Source organism: Varanus komodoensis, unplaced genomic scaffold (assembly GCF_004798865.1).
Source record: "Varanus komodoensis strain SLA01 unplaced genomic scaffold, ASM479886v1 scaffold33, whole genome shotgun sequence".
NCBI lineage: Eukaryota > Metazoa > Chordata > Lepidosauria > Squamata > Varanidae > Varanus > Varanus komodoensis.
The window spans coordinates 7,465,187-7,492,815 of record NW_025335817.1 but is presented as its reverse complement, the minus strand read 5'-3'; the positions used below and the strand labels follow the sequence as shown (position 1 = coordinate 7,492,815).

At 42.9% G+C, this 27,629-nt stretch overlaps 1 protein-coding gene across 1 annotated transcript in view; it reads left to right on the top strand.

Moving 5' to 3' along the window:
• Positions 1–8,140: 8,140 nt before the first annotated feature.
• The window catches only part of LOC123027621 (NAD(P) transhydrogenase, mitochondrial-like), a 61,956-nt gene continuing 42,467 nt past the window's right edge, over positions 8,141–27,629 (top strand). The window contains exons 1-5 of the mRNA XM_044438594.1: positions 8,141–8,286; positions 10,628–10,818; positions 19,995–20,224; positions 21,045–21,262; positions 27,213–27,300. Coding sequence (XP_044294529.1) covers positions 10,680–10,818; positions 19,995–20,224; positions 21,045–21,262; positions 27,213–27,300 — 675 coding nt within the window. The 5' untranslated portion in view covers positions 8,141–8,286; positions 10,628–10,679. The remainder of the gene's footprint in view (positions 8,287–10,627; positions 10,819–19,994; positions 20,225–21,044; positions 21,263–27,212; positions 27,301–27,629) is intronic.

The following is a 27,629-nucleotide window of genomic DNA, read 5'->3' as shown; positions in this document are numbered from 1 at the left end:
GCCCTGTGAGGAGAGTCTGAAAGTACTGGGCAAGCTTAGCTTTGAGAAAGAGAAGCCAGAGGAGAGATGTGAGCTTGTTCTTCAAGGATTTGAAAAGTTGTCACACACAGCAGGGCCAGGATCATTCCAGAATGCAGGGCATGGAATAAACATCAAACAACTTCCAGACTGTTAAAGCGATATGACAATTGATCCAGTTACTTAGGAAGGTTGTGGGATGTTGTAGAAATGCTTTTACTTGGCTGTACTGAACAGGGGATTGGACCCAATGCCTTATTGCTCCCCACCCCTCAGCTCTACTATTCTACCTTTCTAAGACTTCAGATCTGTATGAATCCGACCTGCAGGTTCTTTAGCAAACCAGCTTTTTCTGAGTCAAACAGATTCTGTGAACTGTTCCCTTTGGGAGTTATTTGTGCTAATGTGCTTTAGTTTTAGTATATCCAGAACAACATTCTGGTAAGAACAACATTCAGTTCTATTAAAAAGTGGAGAATGGAACAAAAATCTGACAATCCATGAAACAGACAGAATTTGATTGTATTTGATTTAAATCAAATCCTTATATACCTACCCTACATTGTAACATGCAAACCCAGAAACATGGTTAAGCTCTTGCAAAGAAGTCTAGATCAAAAGTCTAGGCAAGGTTGCCTAGACCTTGCTTAAGCAAGGTTGAAAGTTGTCTTCTAAATCCCGCTTGCTTGCAAGCACTTGACCATAGTTCTCAGATTGAACGTCCCAGGCAGTTATGTTTAAGTGTGGAATGCTGCCTTGTAAGCCTTCTTGCATGAAGGGAGAAGTGAATATTCTGGTGTATTCTTTCCGGATTTTTGGCTTTTGATTGTTGTTAAATGTAAGCCAGGTTAGAACTGGACAGCCAGGCACTTATTTGGAATGAAGCATGCTCATTGTGCCTCATTTCACTGTCTTCCGAAACACGGCGTGGCCAGGGCCCATCTACCACTACAAGCCCTCCTCTCACAAACTACCTTTCAAGCTTTGTGACTGAAGTTTTGATGTTTACCAGTTATCACTTCAAAAACACAGTTGACATTTCTACAAGCTTTGGGTGTGTGTGTGTTTTACAAATCCAGATGTTTCAGCTTCCTGGCAGTGCTTTTTATCCAAACTTCTCTTGGGGATTTTTGTTTTGCTCCTTTTTAAGACTGAAGGGAAGAGGATCCTTTTCCATTTCAAGTTCCAAGGATAAACAGACAGCCAATAATCCACCCCAAGCTGGCCAGCCCATGTACAGACTGGTGCTAAGCCCCTCTCTAAATTCAAGCATAGTGAAGATAAGACTGTGTTATTTATCTACCAACGGGAGAGTCAAGAATACTGAAGCATTCATGTTCCTATTATCCCATACACATCAAAGATTCTCCTGGACCTTTGAAGTCTGGTTGAGCTTCATGCCCTAGTGATTCTGTTGTCCATATTTCAGGACACATAAATAATCTTGCCAGTTAAATAACTCTTCTTATGGCTACATCTGGGTATAATTCATTGTGCTAGTGCTTACCTTAAGACCCTTATATGGTTGGAGCCTGGGACTTGAGGGATCATCAGCCTCTATAGCTTAGTAATAAGTTAAGATATTATTTGGGGGCCCTCCTTGGGATGTCATGGCCAACTGAGATAAACCAGGCGGAGGCTGGAGAGAGGGCCTTTTTCTATGGCAGTGCCTGGTTGTGGACTCACTTCCCCAGGAGGGGTCACCTGAAGCCTACTTTGCTTATCTTTTCATTACCAGGGTGAACTTTTTTTTATTGTACTGCCTCAGGCCTTGAAGTCTTATTCCCTCAAAACTGTAGCTTTAAAGGTTGTTTCTATTTATTATGCAGTTTTAATGGCATTCCCTATATTGATCATTATGTTAATGCGTTGCAAGGATACTTGGAGGGAAGGATGGTATATAAACACATAGCAGAGCATTCCTATATTCAGTTTACACCAGCAAGAGGAGCTGTAGGAAGTGTGAGTGATGTTTGCCCCTCTGGATGCTTTGACCTTCAGTTCTCATCACCATTGACTCTGCAGTGAGGGTTGATGGGAGTTGCATCTGGAGAGCTACAAGTTGTCCCTTCAAAGGCAATAGGGTTTCCTAGAATTGGGATTGCCTGCCACCAGGACAGGACCACCCAATGTTGCTGAAGGTCTCCAAGTCAATATTAAAGTCAGACCCTTGTGGCTTGCAAGATCCTCTCCCCTGCTGCTTCGGTATCCTGTTATTTAGAGCAGTACAAATGTGGGATGTGGGGGATTCTTGAATATGTGTCCCATTGCTCCAGAATGGCCTTACCCCAGAACCTCAAACAATGGCCTTCCTCCTCCTCCTCTTGCATGTAAACAAGCTGTGTATATTTGGGTAAAGGGAAGAGTTTACATCTCTAGTTATATTTAACAAAGTAAAGACACTTTTGTTTCATTTAAATACAGATTATCAAGATCAAGATGCAAAGGGCTGGCATTTTTGTTACCTTATGAAAGAGAAGATGGGGAAATGTTTAGCCAGCAACTTGGAGAGATCCATAAACATTTTCTCTGTCAACTCACCAAGACAAGTTAAAAGGACCACAGTGAACCCTGCTGAGAACCCTCTGGGCAGCCTGGTGGAACAATGTGTTGCTGTTTATGCAATTGACTCTTACAGTGCCAACCTCTGATTGTCTTGCTTAACACCTCCAGAGAAAGAATAACTACATGCCCTGGTATGTATCAGGTCGTATAAATCTTTTGCAAAGAAGCAACATTTGAGAAGAGCTCTGCAAATGTGGCTTGTGTTTTAACTGCATGTTCATTCTGCTGTTTGAAAGTAACTTTCCAAAAGTCGGTGTGGTTATCATTTTAATTGTTAATATTATTTATTGATTTTACATCTTTGGCCAGGACATCTCCAATTATATTGTTTTTATATTGTTATTATGTTATTTATTGTTGTGAGCTGCCCCAAGGCTTCAGCAAATGGGGCGGCATAGAAGCTTTCTAAATAAATAAATAAATCATACCCACACAGATTTTGATTGCTATATTTTGTTGCAGGCTGTCATGTGTTCAAATGCAGGCTAAAGAAAGAATTGGCACTTGAATGTTCTAAATGCGTATTTATGAAAGCATACTTGCACTATTCAGTGGAGATACTAGGAAACTAGTCATTCAGATTTCTGGACTGGGGCAACTGGTATCTCATAGAATTTGGTTATGGGTTCTCACTCTCTTATCCATACATCTGAGTGGGGATAGTTCTGAATGCCTGCATTTTTATATTAATTGCTTATTTCTCTTGCCTCTCTTTTCCTCCCTGCTTTTTTATGCCTGTCCCCATCTTACCTTCACCATTTAACAAATTAGCCTTACATCCATTGTAGGAAAAACAATGGAAAGGCTCATAATAGAGAGAGATCTAGTGATGCTAGATAGGGAAGGGAGGCTGACAGCCACACAACACGGCTTCCGCAAAAACAGGTCCTGCCAGACAGATCTTGTGGAATTCTATGACAAGGTTTCGAGATGGCTAGATGGAGGGGATGCAGTGGATGTGGTATACCTGGATTTCAGCAAGGCCTTTGACAAAGTGCCCCATGATATCCTGGTGGAGAAACTGAGGAGTTTTGGGATACACCAAAGCACTGGCCGGTGGATTAGGGCATGGTTGACTGACCGAAAGCAGAAGGTAACCATTAGCGGGGAATCATCAGGATGGCGGCCAGTGACAAGCGGGGTCCCCCAGGGCTCTGTCCTGGGGCTGATCCTGTTTAATCTTTTCATTAATGACATGGAAGAAAGGGTGAACAGTCTGCTGATCAAATTCGCAGATGACACTAAAACTGGAGCAGTGGCCACAACTGAGGAGCAGGTACTCCAGATCCAAAAGGATCTGGACAGACTGTGGAAGTGGGCAGGAGACAACAGGATGGCGTTCAATGTGGATAAGTGCAAGGTCTTGCACTTGGGGCATAGGAATAGCTGTCATAAGTGCAGGTTTGGTGACAAGTGGCTGGAGAGCAGCACTTGTGAAAGGGACCTCGGGGTACTGGTTGACTGCAGGCTAAACAGGAGTCAGCAGTGTGATGCGGAGGTATTACTACCACTCTACATGACTCTAATGTGCCTGCAACTGGAGTATTGTGTTCAGTTTTGGGCCCCTCATTACAGAAAGGATATAGCCAGGTTAGAGTCAGTGCAGCCTAGGGCCACAAGGTTGGTGGCCGGTTTGCAGGGGATGGGGTATGAGGCGAGACTGAGGGAGCTGGATCTGTTCAGCCTGGAGAAGAGGAGACTCAGAGGGGACCTGTTGGTGACATACAGGTACATGAGGGGGTGTCACGTGGAGATGGGTAGAGACCTGTTCTCCCCTGCAGAGGAAGGCAGAACGCGCTCCAACGGAGCAAAGCTCAGGGAGCCAAGGTTCCATTAGATGCCAGGAAGCACTTCCTGACAGTCAGGATGCCGAGGGTGTGGAATGGGCTTCCATGAGAGGTTGTTGAGGCCCCATCGGTGCGGGTGTTCAAGGATAGGCTGGATGTCCACATGGTGGGCCTGTCGTGAGCGGAGCCAGCTGGTGCCAGAGGTCAGACTAGATGGCCTGGAAGCCCCCTTCTGACTTGCTCTGTTTTCTATGTTTTCTATGTTTCTAAATCTTTAACTTTGGTTTCCATTTTCTTTGCTTCTTTGGCTCCTTTTAACTTTCTGTCATCACCTTTGTCTGTATTCTACTACATGACCACTAGGTGGTGCTTTGGCATACTGAAACTGCACAAACATCTAAGCATTTCAACAGTGTCTTTTCCAAATGATACCAGATTTTCTTAGATTTTTTTTAAAGAAAAAGACTGTAAAAATACAAGGGAAAGGCCCTGAAGTATAGCAGCATCATATAAAGCGCCTGCAAACTACTAAGGTGGTTCTTTCTTTTTGCAATTTTTAGAAACAAGTATATTGCATCATAATTATAATCTCTAAATTCTGCTTCCTAAGAGAGATCTGCCTAGCCACTTTATGCACCATTTTTTGCCACTATATAAAGAACTTCCTTTATCAAAAGCCTTTTTCTGCCTAATATGGAAATCTGAAGTGCTGTGTTTTAACCTACTGTCCTGGAAACTTTTTAATAGAACTTAAATCTAGTGTGCTTAAAACTGTAATAATAGCTTTGTATTGTGACGGTTGTAAGCTACTTTAGGGACTTGGTCTGTACAGGAATCAAAATAAGAAAAAGTAAGTGCACTGCAGATGCTACATAAACAAAGTTAGTTTTGCCCATTTAATATTACAGATGCTAGAAATATTAATTGTGTTGTAAAATTCCACGCACATGGAATGAAATAGTATTTCTACCCTGGGTACCATGTTTCAGGCAGGATGTGGTTGTATGAAATGGATTATTCATTTGTCCTTGGCAGAACCCCAGAGAAAGACCATTGGCACAATGTCATGAAAGGGAATAAAAAGCCCTTGTTTGTCTGCTACTCAGCAGGATACCTTTTCCATTTTCATCTGTAAGCAGAGTGCATTTACAGTGCACTCAAACCACAGTCTTGCACAGGTAAACCCCACCGAGTTCAATGGGACTTAGTCATAGGTGTGTACAACACTGCTTTCTTTATCATCTTTTGTTTGTAAAATGTGTGGTATATGTTCATATGCTATAAAGGACCTACAGATATGTGAGTTTGAGGTTTCAGTAAGTCCAGTATATTGGGAATGGAAGTATGCAGGTATCAGTTCACCCGAGTAGTTCTTTTTCCTGGTATGAATTTCTTTCATGCATAACAATGTGGATTGTGAATCTGGAAGGGAATCTAATCTGGTGTGGCATTTACATTTACCATAAGTGTGCACTCTAAAAGTACACTGGGATATTGCAGTACAAAGTGCAAATACCATGTCTAAGTAAAAGGTAGAATCATTTGCATGAAAAAAGAAAGACATCTAGAAGCACAGTAGTCATCAGAAATGTTTACAAATACAAGCAATGGCAATTGTTGGAATATATTTATATTTATCCTCAGAAATTAGCCCCAACAACTTCCATGCAATCCTTCCAACTGGTTTCCAGAAGAGATACCATTTTTCTGCCTTTAATTTCCTGTTGTGTGTTAAAAAAGAGAACATAAAACCTAATATTAATAAAAGTGAAGGAAGAACAGGAGGGTAGGAAATTTAGTTTTTTAAAAGAAATGTTAGTTTCAAAATTCTGTACTACTATTCACCCAGAGCTGTAAATCATTCTGTGGAGTGATCTCATACAATTCTGAATCTTCCTGTGTTCTTACTTGCAGGTGCACAGACTTCAAGGTCGTGGTGGCCTTTCTTCTTCACCACTTTCCAAGCAGACTAGGACAAGGGTTTTCTAAATATGGAGAATCGTAGAAGACTTTATCTTGTGAAAGCTGACCAGCTAGACTGGCTCTGTGGTACAGAGGAAGAGTACAGCAGGTAATACTAGCCATTAAAGAAAGATAACTTAATGATAAGAAGTGGATTCCAAACTGCTTGTCTCTTCTCCCTTCAAAGGTGAAATGATCCACCCATGACTTCAAGGCAGCTTCTCTTGCATCAGGTCCAATCACTTGGAGCATCTGAGTCGGCCTTTTTAACCTGATGCTGTAGATTGGGATGTTTGCTGCTAAGTCATCCTTCTCCCAGGTTAGCATGCTCCATTAACTTTCCCACAGTATTTGAAACTGATTCTCAGTGACTGCCTAGCTTATTTCTGGGTCTACTGGGTCTACTGGCTTTGGCATTTCAGCTGTGAATTCTGGCTCCTCCTCTTTGTAAGAATCAGAACCTGAACCCAAAACCTCTGAAGATCCAACCACAAAGGTATTTCTTGTGGGGTGGGGAGATGTCCTCAATTCCCCGTTTCCAACAGGATCCCAAGGGTTTCTTTGGGTGGTGGTGGGGAGATACTTGGAATACAAGTCCCAAGTATCTCCTCCATTTTGCTATTGACCCCAAGTTCTGTACACCTTAGGGAACAGCAAAATTTAGGGAATGTCTCATGGAGGGCACATCCTCACTGAGGTTCTTCCCTCTGTCATGGGATTCCCCCCACTCAGTCTGCAGATTCACCCCATGATAGGGCCCACTTGCAAAACTGGGAGCTACTATGAACCCCTGCCCCCCCCCCAAAAAAAAAACCAGAGATAAAACTGCAGAGAAGGGAGCAAAGAGCCCCTGACAATTCTGGGCAAGGAGATTTCTAGCTCAGCCCATCAAATATGACAAGTCTTTGCAAAATGAGGGAACAGTGACTAACACTCCCTGAAAACCTGTGCTAGTCACTTTAGAGGATGAGTGACTGCTGGATGTGGCCAGAAGGCCAACCCTCCTGGCCAATACCTACTGCAAGGCCTCCCTTTTCTTAATCCCAAATGCTTCATTTACACAAATGGAACAATTCTGGGGTAGAATATTCTGAGTGCACTTATTTGTGTGTGTGACTGATTGGTGTACAGAATTTTAAAAGATGGAGGACAGTGTGCAGGCCCTCAAGGGACTGTTGAGAATCGCTGGAGGTTCCCTCATGGCTACCCCCATCGGGAATATGCAAGAGGGCTCGACAGTCCACTTCTGCAATCTCAAAACCCCCCAAACCACTTTAAGTATGACATGGCAAGCCATGCCTAGCCTGAAGTGGCTTCCAGTGGTTGTAGGAAGTGGGGGGAAATGTGATACCTGGAGCGGGGGGACAAGGGGGGTGGCCCCAGAGCCACAATGTGCCCTAATGTCTGTCAGGCACATCATAGCCTCTTGGGCAACCTGCCCAAGTACACGGCTTGTCCCACAAGGTGGCTTGTGGCCTCATGCAAATCCACCCCCGGATGGAATGACAACCCAAAAAGCCATTAACTGAATTGATGAAATGCATACTAATCCTGGAAAGGGGGGTTTTGGGGCGGAAGGCCAGGCTTATCATCTCACCTGTTAATGCCCTCTCCCCTCTTTCAGGCTAGCTTTACTCTTTGGCAAGGCCCCGTCCTTAATTTAAGGTGGTCCCAGGTTGCACTCCCCGGTCGTGGCAAGGAGACTCGAAATGTGAGGCCGGTGGGCAGCCCTCCAGCAGGCGCTGGCTTGTGTTGCCATGAAAGACTCCATGCTGTTTGTGCCAATTGGAATATTCTTTGGGAATCACATGGAGGCTATTTATAGACTACACAAGCTACCCTCCTTCCCTCTGCCGGCAAACTGCAAACGTGAAGGTCACTAAACAGAGTCCCCCAGGGCTGCCCTTTGTATTTCATGGGGGACAGAGCGTGCTGCTAAGGACACCAATCTCAGGTCAGTCTTTTGCTGGTTTTTCTTCGGTGTGTGGGCCATTAATCAGCCTCAGGTGCTCCTCTCAGCTGGATAGGTCTTGCCTTAAGAGCACAAAGAAATACTTCTCCTTCAACTTGTTTTGTCTTCGAGTTACTGTGTCCTTGTGTCAGGCTGGCAGACAACTGTGGACAGCAGAGATGAAGGCCCAAATGATATCTTATTCGAGTGCACAGAATAACAACTCTTCTCTGCTTCAGAGGAAAGCTAATCCTGCTTAAAAAAAAAAAAAAAGGAAAAAAAATCTGCATCTTGGAGAAATTCGTCCATCCGGTCCTTAAAGGAAATGAGTCAGGAATGATCAAGGAGCAGTTTGAGTTGGGGATTTGAGTTAAATGCCTGGAAAGGGCTCAGCCCTGAAATATGTGGGATTTTGCAATGACGTGTCCTACAGATGGGCAGGGTCCCGATCCAGTTTCGCTTGTGTGTGTGCTACAACCATATCCCATGTTTCTCAAGAAAGCAGCATCCTGAGAATCTCAGCTTTGTTCAGAAAAAAAGAAAAATGTTCTAACCTTCATTCCTGCGAAGATTAACTTGCCATGTATAGGGAATGCTTGTTCAAGTTGCAAAAGTTTAAAAAGGGCAAATAATTGTGTGTGTGTGTGAGAGAGAGAGAGAAGGTGGGGAGAGAGAGGAAAACAAAGAGAAAAGTTCTTTCTCCCTTCTCATGTTTAGCAGAAATTCAGTGAGGCTGCAGTATTCTATATACACGTATATGGAATTAAGTCCCATTGAGCTGATATTTTACTAGACGTGCACAGCATTGCACTGTGAAATTCTCACACTTAAAAAATCACTTATTTATGAGCTATTTAGAAAATTACTTAGTAGATGCTTAGCCTCCTTCTTAACATAAATCCCTCACAAAGCAGATTTCAACTAATGTGTTAGATGAAAAATTAAGATTATTATTAAAATTATTTTAATAATTTAACAATGCGGTCACAGCAACAAAGATTGAATCAAAAGCATAGTACATTAAAATTAGTGAAATGCTGACTGGGATAAACCCATCTATAAGACCCCCCCACAGGTCAGCAAAGAGGCAGACAGTTACACTTTCCAGGGAAAGATATTCCAAAGCAGTGGGGCCACTGCAGAAAAGACTCTGTCTCTGATCCTTCCTAGTCTCAGGGCTCTTACTAGTCAACTGGACAGCAGAATTTCAGATGCTGATCTTAATGACTGGGCAGGCTTATTCAGGTAAAAGTGGTTCTTCAGATAGCCTGGCCCCAAAAGGTTATGGCTTTAATGTCTAGTATTGGCTTCCCTAAACATTCTAGCTTTGTGCCATACATCAATGGTCTTCAGACCATCTTCAAGGGCAGCCCATGTAAAGCAAATTACAGCAATCGAGGCTGTGTGCAACCAGAATGTGTGTCATTATGTTAGATAAGGCCACAACTGATAAGGCCACAACTGATAAACCAGCCAAAGTTGGCACTCATGACCACCGTCTTCATGGTAAATGCCATCTGGAGGCCAAAGAAAGGCACAGGGCTCCTCTATACGAGACATTTCTTGAGGGCTTGTGATTCCTCACTCAGAACAGTTTGAGGTACTTTATGCAACATCCTGGAATCATTTCTAGAACTGGGAGCTTTTGCCAGCAGTGCTTAAGCTTCTTTAGGGATAATTTCTTTCTGTGAAAACTCAGTAGTTCATTATTTTTTTCAGTTGTGTATCAACTTGAACATCCAGACTTTGTCCAAAACTTTGGGACTGGAGATGGAAACAGTATCCCTCTTGTTCGGAATGCATAAATTGTTCCTTTTGTGCTGTAAAATGTTCCACATTTTGATTGTATGAAGAATAAGAAAGAACTAGGGGTAACCTTTACAATTAAAATCAAGTGTCATTGAGCTGCAAACAGTGTATTCAATTTTTTGTACTTAGGACCATATCTTTTTTCAGGGTGCATCAGTGGCTGGCAAAGCCCCATAGAAGCTGCCAATTTCCAGTTTCACATTAATCACACGTTCAGGCAAATCGCTCTATGGCATTCTAGGTATTTTTTCCAGTCAATCTGAAAGTGGGCCTGAGAGAACCTTGCAAACAGCAAAAATATTTGGAACAATTTCATTGCACACCAGGCTTCCAGACTAGTCAATTATCTGTGCCCTCTGCTTTGGGACTCAAACTTCTGTAGCCTGCATTAAACAGTTTTTCAGATATCTATATTTGCAGAGTGCGTGCATTGCTCAAGGCATTTCTCAAAGCACTTTTGACTTTGTGTCCTGCCTACAGCATTGCATTAATTGAATACACTAAGTCCATTCTAATAAAATCTTTGTACCTGCAGGGCAACTGGACCAACATTAAGGGCGGAGTGCATTGCTGCGGTGATTGTGCAAATGGCAGGCGTGCTGAGATGCGCTGGCAACTGTTCACTGCCCTTCCTTCTTACCCTAAACACTAGAGCATTGCAGCGATCCACTGGGCAGCGCTCTTTCAAAACTTTCCCTGCTTTAGGGGACAAACAGACAGCAAAAGGTACAGTGTCTGCCCCTCTTACTGAACACATTTTCCTCTTTCTACTGTGTAAAGCAAAGATCCCATTTCCTTCCCCCACCTTCCTTTAATGGGATCTTTTATTAAAAATATGGCTATGGAAGCATTGATTTACAAAATTGATTACATTCCAGGTCATTAACAGAGCTGGGGCATTTTAAAGGTTTTCCCCTTGATGCCCCAGTGAAATAGTTGATATTTGTTTGTGGCTTTTCTGTAATTTAGTTTCGGTTTATGACTTTTCTGTAATTTAGACCCTTAAAAAAACAATTTTATGTGACAGTGATTTCTGGTTGTACTCTATACTACTAAGAATAGGTTCCTCCTTGAGCCATGAGGCCAGATTCCCAAAGGGAACTGAGGGGAATTCTGTCAGTGGGCACATTTCGAAAGTTGGGAATGTGTCACAGACCATCACACATGGCTGCCCTGGGAGGACTTGGGGGTCATGGACAGTCACACAACACTAATTTCCTATCAGATTAAAATGAGAACAATTAACAAAACTTGGCTAAGAATGGAGTACAAAGTAGAGGTCTGAGCTCCAAAGCGCCGAAACCAAGATTTGTGTGCAGCCTTCCAGAGTTTCAATTAAAAAACCTGAAGAAATAAAATAAAAATCAGACAGTGGAAGGGCATCTGTTGGGTGTCAAGGGAGATGTTTGCGGGTACATTGTTACCACAGGCACCATCTTGGAGCCTCCAGTCCCATTCCTTTCAGCCTTGGGTGGGATGCCTAAATTAATCTGTTTTCTACCCTGAGGGGTTACCAGAAAAGCATTGCCCCGAACTGGCCAAGGGTCGGCATCCTTCATTACTTCTTGGATTTCGGAGCTGGATGAATGTGAGACATATACAGCTCTGTCCTAATGGGCCATCACAGCATGCCCCTTGGCAACTGCCACCTCCGGCAGCCACTTCAGACTGCCAAATGATAAAGCCGGACCTAAACAAGGACTTCTCCCTGGAGCCTCATCCTATTTTCTCTTGAGAAGAGCCAAATAGCCCCTTCCCATGAAGAACAGAAATTTACAAGCAGTTATTTCCCTAATATACTTCCAGAGACGTTTCATTCTTTATTAGGGAATGTGGGGAAAAGGTGCATCACAATTATCTAAATTTCAGCATGATTACTCTGCAGTCAAATCAAAACTGCATTTAAGGGAACCTGATACTTAACAATCCTCCTGTGTAATCTTAATGAACAGAAAACAGTTTTGCAATGGCAGTTGCTACATATTCTGTCTGATACGAGAACTTTGACCAATGTTCTTTTTTAGAAACCTGGAATAATTCTCCAAGGGGGTCAGCAGCATACTAGGTTAACACGGATGAACAGACTGTGACACTTTCAAAATTGGCCTACCTCTTATTAGGGCTGATGTTCAAGTCATAGTCTCTTAGCATTCAGATTATTATTTTGTAAAATATTATATGGTGAAAGTCTGGTTTCTCCCATAATGGTTTACAGAGAAATTGTACTTAATTATTTTAGTACAGTTCATCTGAGACCCACAAGTATGGCTGGCAGGGAAACTCTCTCCCCTTTCTGTTAGCTTCAAGACAATTATACAATGTTATAGGGCCAGCTCTAACATTTGGCAGAATGAATTGATTACCTCAGGCAGCAGATGCCAGGAGATAATGGTGGCAACTAGCCATTCTCCTTGGTTGGAGAATACAGCAGTGCATGCCATATAACCTTTCACCTTCCCCTCCAACTGTTCAGCTGCTTCAGGTATAGCGGAGGACATGATCCCATGCATGGTGTTGACTCAGCTACCAATCCAGAGAGCCTCTGTATATGAAATATGGAGGGGGAGCCATCTTGTTTGTACCAGGCATCAAAATAGGTTTGGTGGACCCCAACTGTTTGTTGAATATGCTGCATGTATCATCTGTATGTCCCAAATCCACCCATTGTCTATCATCCTCTAAACACGTATTCATTTAATGAACAGCGAGTGTTTGTCGCCTTGTGTATTTACAAGCATTTATTAACAACCAAGTGAAATCGTTTTGCCCTTTGATAATTTTGTGGGGAAACTTCAAGGAACATGGAAGGACAATAGAACATTCTGAGATCTGATCAAAATGCTCATAGAAACTGGCTAATATGATGAGGTCAAAATGCAGCCATTGGCCTAATTTCATTTCCTTTGCTTGTGCTCAAACATCTGATGAGAGTAATCCTCAGCCTGCTATTCAGGGAGGAAGAGGGAGAGAGAGAGGTGTCTGCCCACCTTCATCTCTGGCTTCGCCTGCAGCCTGCTTCTGCATGCTGGCTTGAAAAACCTCCCCGAGGCTTTTTGCGAATGGGGCGGCATAAAAATGTTATAAATAAATAAATAAACAAATAAATAAATAAATAAATAAATAAAAAACGAGCCTTGGAAACTTAAAAGTTTCTTTGAACAGAGTTCAATGAAATCAGTGTCATCATCAGTAGTATTTTGGATCCTGTCCCTTCCTTTACATTGCGTAATTTGGAAAATGAATGGAAAGTACAACCACCAATGAATTAAAAAAGATTTTCCTTTCCCTCAGTGATCTCCTTAGTTAACAATTGTGTGGCATCCATCCCTTTGCCATACAGGGAACTTCCAGCTCAGTGCTCCAGTTAGGAGTATAAGAAGAAACATCTGAATCAGTTGTATCTAGATCACTCTCCAGTCTGGCATTCAGCTCTCCCAGAGGCCAATGAGCTGCCTGAGGGAAGCCAACAAGAAAGGCATGAGTACAACAGCACAACTCCAGTTGTTTTCCCCAGCAACTTGTGTACAGAGGCAAACCGATCTCTGAACATGCCTGCCACACTCCTAACTTCATTTGTTCTGTCATCATTTTTATTATTAGAGATTATCTTCATTCATCCAGAAGAACCCAGAGGGTACCGATCTGCCAATCCAGGTAGCTCAATGCAAGGAATGTTTATGAGCCAGCGGTTCTTTTCCACCTGCATCCTGCTGCAGGGATCAATATCTCTTCATAGTCCTTCTTCTCTGTTCCTTATTAGCAGCCAGTTTATGTATCTTGTGTCAAATCCTGGAAGCCATTTCCTTTCAAGGTCAGGCCCAAGGTGTGCCTGCAGATTTTTCAAATTATATTCACAGTGCAAAAGAAGTCCATTTGCTCTTTGGAAAAGGGAAACAAGCTAGCATGCTCAATGGTGTGAGTCAGAGATTCCTTTCTTCATTGAGGGCAGCCTCTGGCATCCAGGTTAGGCCTGTGTTGCATTTGCATGCTTTTGAGCTAGAGAGCTTTTTGGTGGTGGACTGGCTGGGATGTTGAGCTTAGCCTGGACAGACCCAGGTTCAAAGTCCTGTTCGGTCATAAAGTCTGCCTGTTGAATGGCAACCTAACCCACCTCACAGGGTACTTGTAAGGGTAAAATGAAAGGGACCACATGCATATGTTCAGTGGGGGCATAAATGCTGAGCAGCTTACAGGTCACAGAGCTATCCCCACAGTGGCCCACTGAGGTCACTGATACAGAAGGCCCACCCAATGGTATTTTGTGTGTCCTTCTCCCAAACTAGAACCAGTTGTACTTGGAAAGGTTGAGCTTGTATTTCAACTTGAAATGTAGACTGTTTTCCTCTTGTCATGAGTTCTTGTGGCTATAACTTTAGGTTTGTGTGATGCTTCACTATTTAGTGTGATTGGTCACTGTTTAGGTGGGTTAGTCTCCCCAGGTCCTGAGCTGGTTCTACCTTCCCTGGATGTTTATTGGCTCCCCCTGGGCAGGAAGAATTATAAGAAGACTTCCTGTTCCAGTCAAGACTCATCTGAGCAATAGGGTCTTCCTGAGCCCTGGCATGTTCTCCTGGGATTTGTTCTAGGAGCCTGATGAGTGCCTTTGCTCTTCTGGTTTTCTCTGTACCCCTGGCTGCTGTCTTGTTTTTGGTTTCTTGGTCACCATAGTCTGCTGCCCAGTTCTGACACTTAAATATGCACATGGAACTTCATTCCAGTAATTCATGTTACAAAGAGATGTTCATGTTACGAGGAAACTTAACAATCAGGACACCAAAGGATCAATTGAAAAGACAGCTCTGCCTTTGGTTGACCAATCTGAAACAACTTTTTAGAGTTTTGGATATTTTAGCTCAGCCTTTGCTCAGTAGATAGGAGGTTCAAGCACCACAATGAGATTTGCCAGTATATCTAAAAGGCTAGTGGGGATCATGATAAGACCTCACATTGTGTGAGCAGCAATATACCTGTTTTAGTTATGCTGTAGGGAGCTGAAACACAGACCGGTTTGGAGTATAGATGCAGGGCCATGTACAGGTTAGGACTGAATGGCACATGACACGCTCCTCTATTTCCCCACTCTTCTGGCAGTTTTTTTTTTTTAAAGGAAAAGCATCATAGAAAGCTAGAACATAGAAACAGAGTGAGTCATAAGGGATCCCCCGGGCCATCTAGTCTGACCCCTGGCTCCAGCCAGCTCCGCTCATGACATGCCTACAACATTGCAGAGTGGGAAAAGGGGTAGATAGATATAGGAGTATTAACTCTTTGTTTTTCTGTGGTTTGCTCAAAATCATGCCCTGCCCCTTGGCTGCTTTATACACTGCAGGGGAAAAGATGTAGGAACTGGTGTCATCCGAGGCTATTCTCCTGAGGGACCCACACAAACCAATGACCCAACTGGAATGGCTCGATTTCTATGGCATTCCCTACTTCACAAGGCCAGACAGGCATTAACATCATGCAGTTTTTAACACCTGATGATGAGGCCTCTATTCTAGAAAGACTTTCTTGCTAACCTGCTGTAGCGTTTGCTTGTTTTTAATGCATTCTTTTATCTGTTTTCCAGCTTTTGCTGTTTACTGCTCCAGAATCTAGCTGGATATGCAGCGCTATATAAATATTACTAAATAATAAATCTTCCTTGGTGGGAAAGAAGGAGGAGGGTAAATTTGAGAGGACAAGCAGGGAAAAGGAGAAGCATTGGGAACTCCCCTTCTTGACCGCCACCTTCGGGGCTGTTTTCCATTAAAAGCGAAGCTCACGGCCTGGGCTGGGATGCATTTAATGGAGCCGCACATGTACTTCGAACTTTTGCCTCCTCTTCGGGTTTCAGTTGCTTTCTCAATTTTTGTAACAGTTGTGTAAGAGTAGTCAAAAGGAAACAGTGGTGTATTAGATATTGTTTAGTTTACCCTTACAAGAACGGTAGTTTAGATTTATTTTAGTAAGTTCCAGAAAACGATTGCCCAATGAGATAAAGTAAGCAGAGCAAAAGTCAACTTAGAACAGAGTTTCAATATTAAAAAGAGGTGTTTGGAAATATGCACTGGTGGATTTGAAGCTGAGAAAATTTGGATAGGACTTTGTATGAACTAATTCATTTCAGACATGCAGAGACGATTACTACAAATGTCACAGTGATATCCTAATTATACAGAGAAAGGGAAAGGAAATAAGAATGCGTTAGCATTCAGGACTCCAACCTCTTAGTGAATTGCTAAGGATACATTGATTGATTGATTGATTGATTGTATTTGTCACCTGCCCAATAACCAATGTTGCCTGGTTGGATTGCAGCAGAAAGAAACAGAGCTTTCTCAGAAAGAGTCCATAGAGCGTTAAAAGGTGCAAGGAAGAGTAAGTAAAACGATGAATGGCTGGAGCATCTTTCCTATGGGGAAATTGGCCGAGGTCACATGTCACGACCACTTAACAACTGCTTCATAGCCATTCGTGAGTAGGAACAAGCAACTGTGCTGGACTTCTGAGCCTGGCTGTTCCTGCTGTGCTAAGCAGTTGTTGCCCATGATGTCTGGATGCAGAAGTGTGAGTTGTTGAGGAAGGAGCCCATGGTTCCCTCTTGAGTTATAAGTCTAGGCTGTTCCTCTCCCCAAACTCATAATTCCACATGTGCATGTCATGAAATAACCAGCCTGGGTTGTTTAACACAACAGGAATGGGTGGGCAACCAAAAGCCAGCATGGTTGTTCACTTCCTCTTATTTATGGCTAGCCAGGGTTTGTTTAATCATGGGCAACTGTGACATGCAAACACTTGCTTAGAAAAAGCCGGAGTAAGGAGGATATAATAGTGCACTGTATCCACTGTGCCTACTTTCACTTTCATTGCAGAGTTGCCACCTGAGCTCTATCTAAAGAGATGGTCCTTCCCTGTTTTTCCACTGCATGACCTCTTGGTGGCAACGTGGCATAACAGAATAACATCATTATGGAAGTGGGAAAGGTACTTTCAGAAATAACAGTAAATTTGCCCTGCTGTAAGGCAAAACAAAACACTTCACTGAAAAGGCAGTTGAAAGCAGAAGCAAAACTGAGGGGACATGATGTTGCCTAAAGAATGCATAAAGCAGCATGAGCAGCGGAAGACAAGCATGCCAAAAATGCCTTATGAGGAGCAAGTCCAAGTCCAACGGGTACTGGACTCCACAATGAAAATGGAAATAAATATACATGAAAATTAAAAAGTCTTTAAAGACCGGGCGCCTAAAAGATATTAGCATAAGTAGGCAGACCTTCCCAGTGGCAAGAGTCCTGCAAGCAAGGGTCCTTCAGTGGAAAGCCATCCTCCCTTGCCGAAGGGACGGCCTTCCATCACAGGGTGGTACTTGCATGGGTTGATGTGAGAGAAGATGCCTCTTCAGTTCCTGCGACTCTTTTTAGGCCCTTTTTGAAAGGGCTATTTAAAAAATCCCAGTCCAAAATGTGGGCAGGATGAGAATGACCATTTTGACTCCTGTGACCATGTGCAAGGAATAGGTGGGCTCCTTGTGGGCGTTTTGAGGACTTACATGAGATTTAATAGGCTTGAAGAGCACCTCTGGTGGACTACTGCAGGTCGTAAACATATTCTGCTCAGTTGTGATTTATCTTGGGTTAGTTAACCTTTAAGGCTCGTCTCCTCTTGTATATACGGACCTTGACTCTGAGGTCTCTGGAGGGCCTTCTCTGGGATCCTCTTCTGAAGAAAGTGGCTACCAGGAGGAGAGCCCTTTTCATTGTGGCACCTGGACTCTGGAATGAGCTTCCCAAAGAGGTGTGCCCAGCAGTTACCTTATATTTTTTTCCATGCCAGGTGAAGATCTTTTAATTTTCCCAGTATTTTAATAGTTTGTTTTTTAAACTTTTTAACAATAAGTTCCATTTTATTCTGTACCACTGCCATGCTTCCGTGCTGAATCATAGCAATTGCTATTATAATTTGGTTCTTTTCCATTGTGTTTGTGCATCTTTTAAACTTTCATTAAAATTAAATTTTTAATTCTAACTTTTTTGGGGTAGGTAGAGAGGGGCAGGGGAACCATCCTTGTGACATAGCCATCATGTTTTTGGTTTCATAGTTGGAAAGGTCATAGAAGGCCATCAGGTCCAACCCCATTCTCAATGCAGGACTCAGGTCTCCCATCCAGTTCCTAACTGGGCCTGTCTCCTCTCAGCTTCCAAGATTAGGCAGGATGAGGCCCTGCAGGCTGTACAGAAATGGGTTATTCTACCTCAGGGGCCTGCAGTTGTCTTGTCATGATTGTGGCCTGGTCGCACCTTTCTTCAGCATAAACAGTATGAAAACGCGTGTCAGGAGCATCCCAGCCAAACCTTTTATAACCTGAACTTCAATTTGCTGTTCTTCTGGCATCCACTAGCACATTTGTGGGACCATGTGGATTGGCCGTGGAACTGACGGTGGGACGGTTTCATCTGGCGGTGCTCCATGTTGCTAACTAAACACACACGCCCCTACCTCATGCATGTAACCCCATGGAGGGCAATCCATGGGATTGTTTGGTGTGAAGGGAAAAACAGCCTCTTATTATGTGTACAGGATTATGGGGTTGGCTGCTCAGTATTAGTAAACCTTTTCAGAAAGAGCTGATTTTCACTAAATCTAGGATAATAAACAGATCCTGAAAGCAGCAGAAATAGGGCTGAGAGAAAGTGGCTTCTTCTCTGGCTTCTTCTTTCCCGTATGTCAGAGGAATGAGGGGTAATGATAAAATAAGTTCCAGTCCCTCAGATTCTGTATGCATCTCTATCCCATCTGTCTGTCCGTCCATTTACTTTTCCCACACTGGAATCTGTTTTGTTGCTCCGAGAGAGCGATGGCATAAATCCAGAACAGATGAGCATCTAAATTCTCTGCCTGTTAGTCTAGATGGCATAGGTAAGTTCAAAGTCCCAGTTCTGACTTTGGAAATGTGCTCCAGCCCTGGCGCCACCTCCTTGCAGCTGGTGCAGAAAGAGCCATGCTGGCTATGGGTCCGAGGTCTCAAGGGATGGTTTTTGTGGGCAGAGAGGGGGCAGGAGGAAAGCTCTGCCAGCATGCCCTTATTCACCTCACGACACCTCATCCTCTTCACCTTGCATTCTGGGGCAAAATCCTTGGATGGATTTGATTGTCCATCGAAATGCTTGGTAGGGCTGGAGGAGTGGGAAGGCAACCTTTGTCTCCATGCCACTTCTGCATAGGATGCCCACAGTCTTGCATTTGGATGGCATCACTGGATTGTGCTGCCTGGAACAAACACAGGCCAACACTTCAAAGGCTTTAGAGACAGAAATTCTTGGCTTGTTCCTGAAACTTGTTCACCAGTGTGGGGTGATGTGAACTTCTCTTGGGAATGTGTTCTAGGGCCGGGAGCCCACCACCAGAAGTCCCTCAATATTCCTTCCTTCCTTCCTTCCTTCCTTCCTTCCTTCCTTCCTTCCTTCTCCAGTGGATCACGTTTTGTCAGAGCTCTCTGCTATGACCTGTCTGTCTTGGGTGCTCCTGCACGGCAGAGCTCATGGCTTCATTGAGCTACGCAAGCCCCTTCGCCACGACAAGGCAGTGATTCATGGAGGGGAAATTAAATTATTCGCTGGTGAATGTATGTATGTACTGCATGTATGTATGTAAAGCATTAACATACTGTTTAGTTAGCGTAATGCTCTCAAAACAGTTTACAAAACGTAAATTTCTATCAGGCAGTTTAGAAATATAATTTTTTGCCTCCTCAGAATGAGGGCCACACTTGAAGAACGACTTCCAGGAACAACTTAAAGCATGGCTAGGTGTGATGGGAGGGAGCATTCCTTCAGTCCCCACCTTTGCGAGAACTTAGGGATAATTTTGACCTTGACTTCCTTTTCTCTCTCTCTCTCAGTCTCTACATTTCTTTTCTTTAGGAATTCGCTACAAAGATCTTGTTGTTGGTGTCCCCAAGGAAATATACAAGAATGAAAAAAGAGTGGCTCTTTCCCCTGCTGGCGTTCAAGCTTTAGTCAAGCAAGGTTTTAATGTGCAGGTCCAGCACGGGGCTGGTGAGGAAGCGAAGTTCTCTGATGATCAGTACAAAGAGGCTGGAGCCAAAATTGGGGACTTGAAAACTGTGTTTGCATCTGATATCGTTTTGAAGGCAAGTTTGCAATGCAAAATATACTGGATGATCCTATAACCATAAGGGTGTTCCCAGACAAAGTATTCTCTGTAGGTACCAATGTTCTCCCACCTTTACATGTTTTCCCACTGTGTCTTCTTCCCTTTTTCTTACCAAAGAAAATCTGTTAAGGAAGGAAAAGCAGGCTATTGGCTCTAGCAAGACTTCTGTCTTGAAGTCCCCAATGAATATGACTTAATTATTTCATCTATCCATTGAGAAAGCCTGGTCTCTTGGACAGATTTTCTTAATGCGCACCCTCAGGCTTGGTTTGGTTCATTCTTTTTATAATCCAAATTTCAGCATAGAGGGGGCTTGAAATGGGAGAGAAAGGACTGATAAGACTGAATATGAGAATATTGTAGTTACATATATTTTGTCTTTATGTCAGTCATGTGATTTTAGCTTTCCATGGACTTGTTTCATTTTGCTTTTCTATGGTCAAGAAACTCTTCTATAAAAGTTGTAAATTAGTACCAAGGAATTTGATTATTAATTTTAGTGTGTCTGCCTCAAATTACTACTCATTTTCTTTGACCAAAGTTTAATTTGTCCCTTTCAACTTTTAAAATATATTTTTTCTTTTAGTTACCTAGTGATGACCTAGGGTTATAAACTGAACTGATCTGAACTTTCAGTTGTGTGATAGGAACTTAGGATGAATCTCTTCATGGGAAAAAGAGGGTTGGGGGAGGGAGATGAATGAAGTGGCAATACCGTGTAGGTATTAGCTGAGGTTGCTGGAAAGGGATTTTGGTTTAACAAAAACATTACAAGTGTGGCCTATGCTCTCTCCAAGGTCAGAGCTCCAGTCTTTAATGAAGTGTTGGGAGTACATGAGTCAGCCCTACTCAAGGAGAAAGCAACGCTTGTCAGCTTCATCTACCCAGCTCAGAACCCAGACCTTCTGGACAAACTTGCTCAACGCAAAGCCACAGTCTTGGCAATGGACCAAGTTCCTCGAGTCACTATCGCTCAAGGATATGATGCCTTAAGTTCAATGGCCAACATTGCAGGGTTAGAATCCATATTCTCTCTATACAAGTTATCTTACTTTTGCACAGTTTTCTGTGTATACTGTTTTATGCATGTATCCTACTTGCAGAACTCTCAATTGCTTCTAAATTTGCAACATCAAAGAGCAATGCATGCCTCTCCCCACCTCCTTTTTTTAAAATAAAAGATTCTCTTACTTTAGGGCCAATTTCTTAGACCTCGGATACTGGAGAGGGTGTGGGGAGGTAAGATATGCATAACTGCCAAGATGTTCAGCAGCTGGTTCATTTATGCTTTCTGCAAGGGAAGGCAGCTGGAGTACCAAGGAGAGCTGGAGTCAGCTAAGGTGAGAGGAATGCTAATTACTCCTGTCTCTGGAAGAAGGATGTTGCTCCAGGAGGAAGTAGTGGGGGGCCGTCTGAAAATGAATGACCCAAAACAATTATTAGATAGCATTGGTTCCATCCAAATGGCCTTTGAAGTCCATTTAATTTTTGTGTTAATCTTTTTAGCATGTTCCTTTTTTTAGTATGTTGAATTCCCCAATGTGGACCAGCATAGTTCTGATTGGACCCCTACAGGCTGATGTCTGAGTTGAGTGGTGGGATGGAGTGGAATGTGCATTACTTGGAAGCAGAATGGAGCCAGCCAGGTAAGACAGTGGCTTCTCCACTCTTGGGAGACTTCCAAGGCATGCAGAAGTCTCTCAGTTTGTAAAGAAAGATGGACTGTTTGAAAAACCAAAACTGCCAAAAAGGTTGCTGCAAGCTTTTAAGTACAGTTGGGCCTCAGTGGTAGGTGTACTGAGAAGTTTTTTAAAAAATCTGTCTGCATTCTACAGGGATTTATGGTATAGGAGTGGGATTTATATAGTAGAGAGGGAAGTGGGGGAAGGATGCCTTTTCTTTTACCTGGAGATAAAATGCTTGAGTTTGGAGCTGGCCATCCTCTCATATGATATAGTACAGTAGAGGGAATCTTTGGAGAAGAATTGAGGTGTCATTATTCTTGCCCCAGCTCTCCAAGCCAAGAGGCCAGGAGAGCAGCACATGGCTCTTGTTCCAGGCTGCCTGGACCCCCTTTGCAGCTCTCTCTTGTCTTTCTTATATGTAAATGCAGAAACAATGCTCAGCTTTGCATGATCACAGTGGGGAAAGAAACCACAGCTGTTTCTGCCCAGTTCTGTGCTGCATGATTTTCCGAATGAACCCGTGGCTTCCCATGCCATCTGAACCTGGTAAGATGCATCGTAGTGGGTGGCTTCCAAATCACCCTAGAACCCCACAACAAGCCATGGGTTCTGCCATGGTTTGAAAGTCATCTGCACCACAACCCTCACTGGGTTCGGACCAGATGGAAACCATGAGCTGAAGTGGTCATTAGGCAACTCATTTGACGTACAACTGGTGCGGGGGGGCACTGTGATTGTTCCCCCCATGTGGGCATGTGAATCTGGCCAGTATGGAGACCATTCTAGGAGACATGAAGAGAGAAAAGCAGGGCTACTGGAAGACGTGCCTCTTCAGAGAGCAGTCATGGTCCGGTCTCATCACAGATGAAGTATTCTATATGCCGATTTCAGATGGCTCTGCTTAGGAAGCAAGCACCTAGGGAAATGGGAGTGCTTTAATGCAATATTAAAAGGCGCCTGAAGATTTGGATCTCGGCGTAACAAGTAAGTAAGAGCATGGCAGCTGGAGAGACGTAATATCTCCCAGATGTGGAGTTCTGAAAAGAAACAGGAGATCACTTTGAAATGGCAAGCCTACCTTAGTGTCTTGACCAAACTGATCCTGATTGAAATAAAGTGATTTGAATTCCAAACAATGTCAGGATGGTTCTAAACCATTTCAACCATTTCTAGACCATTTCTTTGGTCTACTCTGACCCTGTGTTTCCTTTTCCTTGCTTCATGCTAAGTGTGGTCACCTGTTAAGGCAGTGGGAAGCAACCTTGCATGTCTCTGGCCCATGTCAGTCACCAAACTTCCACTTATTCTCAGAAACGCATAGCAAAATAACAGTTTGTACTCTGAGTCAAAAATCACAACTGCTTTGCAGAAAGCCCTCTTATAAACAATAAGTTGATGTTGAAGTAAATCAAGGTTTCCCCAGGAGAAAGCAGCCATGTAAGCAAATCCAGAATACAGTAGTGAAATCAAATCAATCGTCTAACCTTTGTTTTTAACCGTGCTTTAAAACAAAATGTTCCAAAACTAGTTGGACAAACAGCTGCAGTAGACCTACTTACTTCTGGGGCCCTTATGAAACTACAGGGGAAAGTCCATGTGAGAACAAGACCTTTTTAACTGGCCAGCCTTAATAGTCCTCAGATCAGTTTTTCCATCCAAGGCGTTTTTCAGTGACCTATTAGTAGCCCAGTCCTAATGACATTTTCTCAGAAGTAAGTCCCATTGCTTTGGGGATCAGTTGTTGTAATTCAGAAATAAACACAGTTTGAATCAATTCTCATTTGGAGCTGATTTCAAAGCTGCTGAGATCTTATTTTACTTTATTTCAAATACAATAAAAGTAAAATAATGCAATTATTTTGCACTTCCGAACCAATGCACAAAACAAAACTTAGTTGTACTTTGAAATAGGCACTTCTTTGAATTCTGTAATGAAGCTTTCCAATTAAAAATGTTCAGAGAAAGGGGGAAATTGCACACAGTATAAATGATTATAAATAACATCAAATGCAAAAATATGCACATTAGGCAAAATTGTGTACAAAAACTGTATGTATTATGAGAAATACACACAAAAAATGTGCACAATTGTATCATGTGAACAGAACAACAGAACTGAGATGACTTGAATTTAAGATTGGAAAACTGAAAAACCAAAATGGACAAATTTGTTTGCTCCAGCTTCTAAACATTTGAAGTTGTGCTGACACATTCTGCTATCTTTTGTGGGCAGTGAATTTTACTTTAGGAGGCTTTCCTTGAAATGCAAATAGTTGCTTTGGACAGAAATTTTTAGGCTACCTGGTGGCAGAGTGTTCCTCCCCAACCTGCAGGTACCTAAGTTTGCTTTGGTTTTGGAACTACAACTGACATTAACCACATCCCCCATCCCCACACACAAACACATTCATTGCATCCACACAATTAATCTCAAGCCTAAGCCAATGTGAAATAAATTGCTGAATGTCTACATCACATCTCTCCTACGTTAAGGTCCTCAAAATCCTAAAGCCAAAGCTGCGTTCCCAAGCATCGTTGCAGATTCAGAAGAGAAGAGAAATGGAAGGGGGAAGGAGTTTGGCCAGAGACTCCACCTGGACTATGGGGTGGCATACAAATGTATGAATAAATAACTGATCCCCAACACTGTAGCAGTGTAAAAGATTTACTGAGGCACCGGTTTTTGTGGACTTTAGCCACCTCATCTGCACTCCTCAATGAAGTTTTCACGCAGCTGGGATCAAGCCAGGAGCTCCACCCACCCAACAAGCTGCCATGGTGGCCTAAAAGGCATTAAATACCCAGTCTTTCAGGCATATGTTTTAATCACCCCAACACACACTAGCAACCCCAGTTGCCTCTCTGATACCAGCACATGAAGAGCCGAGAACCATTTTGCTCCCTGGCTACTGTCTCGACGGATAGCTTTCTATGAGACAGTGCAGCTAGATGATATTGAGAGCAGAGTGAACTGAAGCATGGATGCAATTATTCCTCATATGTATACAACAGGGAATTCCCTTGCTAATCTGTGATCATGTAAACCCTGTGTGGAAAAACCAAAGCAAAGATTGCACTGACTTTCCAAAGGACTCTTATGTTGGAAAGATTGTGTTGGGAAGCATCCATGACTGGATTTCCTTAGCACGCTTTCAAAATGTGATTCCCAACCACTACCTCTCCCCACAAAAAATAATAAAAGAAAGAAAGGATTTAAACTTCTGGTTCTCCCGCCCCCGCCCCCATCCTGAAACAACTGGAATGAAACCAGTATAAAGGCTCTTACTGTAAATGATTCAAGACCATGAATATTGAATTTAGACGCAGCCAAACCTGGGGTCGGTCAACCAAAATGGATTAGGAGGAAAGTTATAATTTTATTTTCTTGCCCAACTTGGAATCTCTGTATTTTCTTCCTAATACAGGGAGCCACTGGGAAGAACTTAGACCAGTAGAACAGTTTTGAACACCCCACAATTTACTATGAATAGTTCATAATACATAGAACCCTCCTCCCACACCAACCTATTATTAAATGGATCATGGCATAATGATGTGTAAGAAATTCAGTTTGGGAGTGGAAATCCCCAGACTCTGGCCCAGACTCATGCCCTGAACCCAACACAGGCCAAGAGGTCACACGGGCAGCCAGTGCACACTGAGCCCACATGCCCGCTGTGAATGCAGAGCTTTGGTCCCACACACGACTTGGAGTCTTTGCTTACTTTGTGTATGAATAATTCAGTGCAGAGAAGGGGCTTGCTATTCCTCAGCATCCCTGAGTGATTGCAGACAGGGTGGACTGGCAAAGAATTCCAGCAAGCGCGAGAGAGCCAGATTCCAGCAGGATCCTTGCATCTCTACCATGGAATATCGTTTTTATTACATGTGCTTACTAGGCAGACATTTATTAAATTTTGTGCCACCATTTCTATATGGAAATAGAACTCAGTGGAATCTGATATTAAGGACTCTGATGAAGTGATCAAACAGATTGGACATATTCCAACTAATTCACTGCAGCTCCATGCTGCCTTGGCCTTGTGCTCCTGAAAGTTTCCAACACGTACCAGTCATTCCAGTACTTTGAGTGGTCGTGCAAAATAATTGTACCCAGGCTTGGAAATATTGCATGTGGAAAAAGAAAAGTTACAAGGATCAGGAGCTGACTTGGATTTTTCAAGTTATATTATTGTTTATGTTCCATTGTAGTTCCTTTTAGACCAGGAGGGGGCAGACTTCAGACTTGTTAGTTTTCCTAGAATATCCAGATCCAAGAACTGGAGCAGATTTATGGTAAGAATTAAGGAAGACGATGCTTCTGAGCACATGCTCAACCTAGGAATGTGTGAATCCATACCAGAGCCAAGCTCAGAAGTCCTTTTGCACAAAACCCAGTTAATGTGGATTTGGGAGAACTTCCATTTGGTATTCTTTATCATCAGTGAGCTGGGAGGATGGTAGTTCTTCCAGTTGTGAGACTCTTAGTCAGAAACCCTACTGCAAATCTCCTGCCAACTGGATCTACCGAGGAGCCCTGCTCTGACTTCTGCCCAGCTATGTGCTGGGCAATGGGGCTCCTGCGTTGATGCCGCCGCAGTCCCAAAAGAGGGAACACTCCCTAAGGAAGCAAGGGAGAAGAGGAAAGGCATGCATTAAGGAGTTGAAAACTATGTGGTCATTGCACGATTGTAGGGTGACTGGTGCTTTCAATGTGAAGCTATTAGGAGAAATGATATTCTGGCTGGTGAGAGAGATGCACAGTTTTGCTTGTGGGACTGGTTGCCCGTTTTCCTGGATTTATTTTTCTTTTCATCTACTTTGATTGTTGCCACGTTGGCGTTGTGCTGAGCGATGATAACATAGTGATACAAGCAGTGGTCATCCTATTAATTGAGCTAGATGCTGCCTAAGAGGCCAGAGGGGAGGAAGAACTTTGACCTTAAATTAACCTCCAATCCCAGTGAAAGTGACATGGTCATAATAAAACTTTTCACTCTCCACTTTGTGTCACAGCCCAGTTATGCACACCTCTTCCCTTTGCAATGTTCTCTTAATTTGAAAGTGTGTTACAAGCACTGATATAAATTGCTATGATAGTCCAATTAATATTTTTCATGTAGATAATTCATTCGCTCTGTAACAGTTTTTTTTAAATTTCTTTGACTTCTTATTAATAGTACCTTGGATTGCCTTTTGTATGATTTTTAGGTCTTTTTTCTTTATAATTCCTGTTGATAAACCAAAATTATTCTTTTTCTTTCCTTTCTATCTTTCCAGGTACAAGGCTGTAGTCCTGGCAGCTAATAATTTTGGAAGATTTTTCACAGGGCAAATTACAGCAGCGGGAAAGGTCCCACCAGCAAAGGCATGTATCATGTCATGAGTTTCCTGTGTAGTCAAAATTTTTAGCAAAAATTAAGACTGCAGCTCAAACTAGACAACATATTAGATGCATAACCGACATGCACAGTGTAACAACGTGTGGTCACGTTTCTGCATCTCTTATTTTAAAAACCGAACCAGCAGCTGTGAGGTCTCCAATTCGTATCTTGACTGTAGGAACGGTGGAAGGGGGTCAGCTTTTGCCTTCTGCTGTTTCCCCAGCAAACATTGCAACCCAATCGCTGCTATTTGCCCTGGGAAATTTGCAGTGGGAAGCAGTACCAACTAAACTGTTTTCTTTGGAAAATTGCA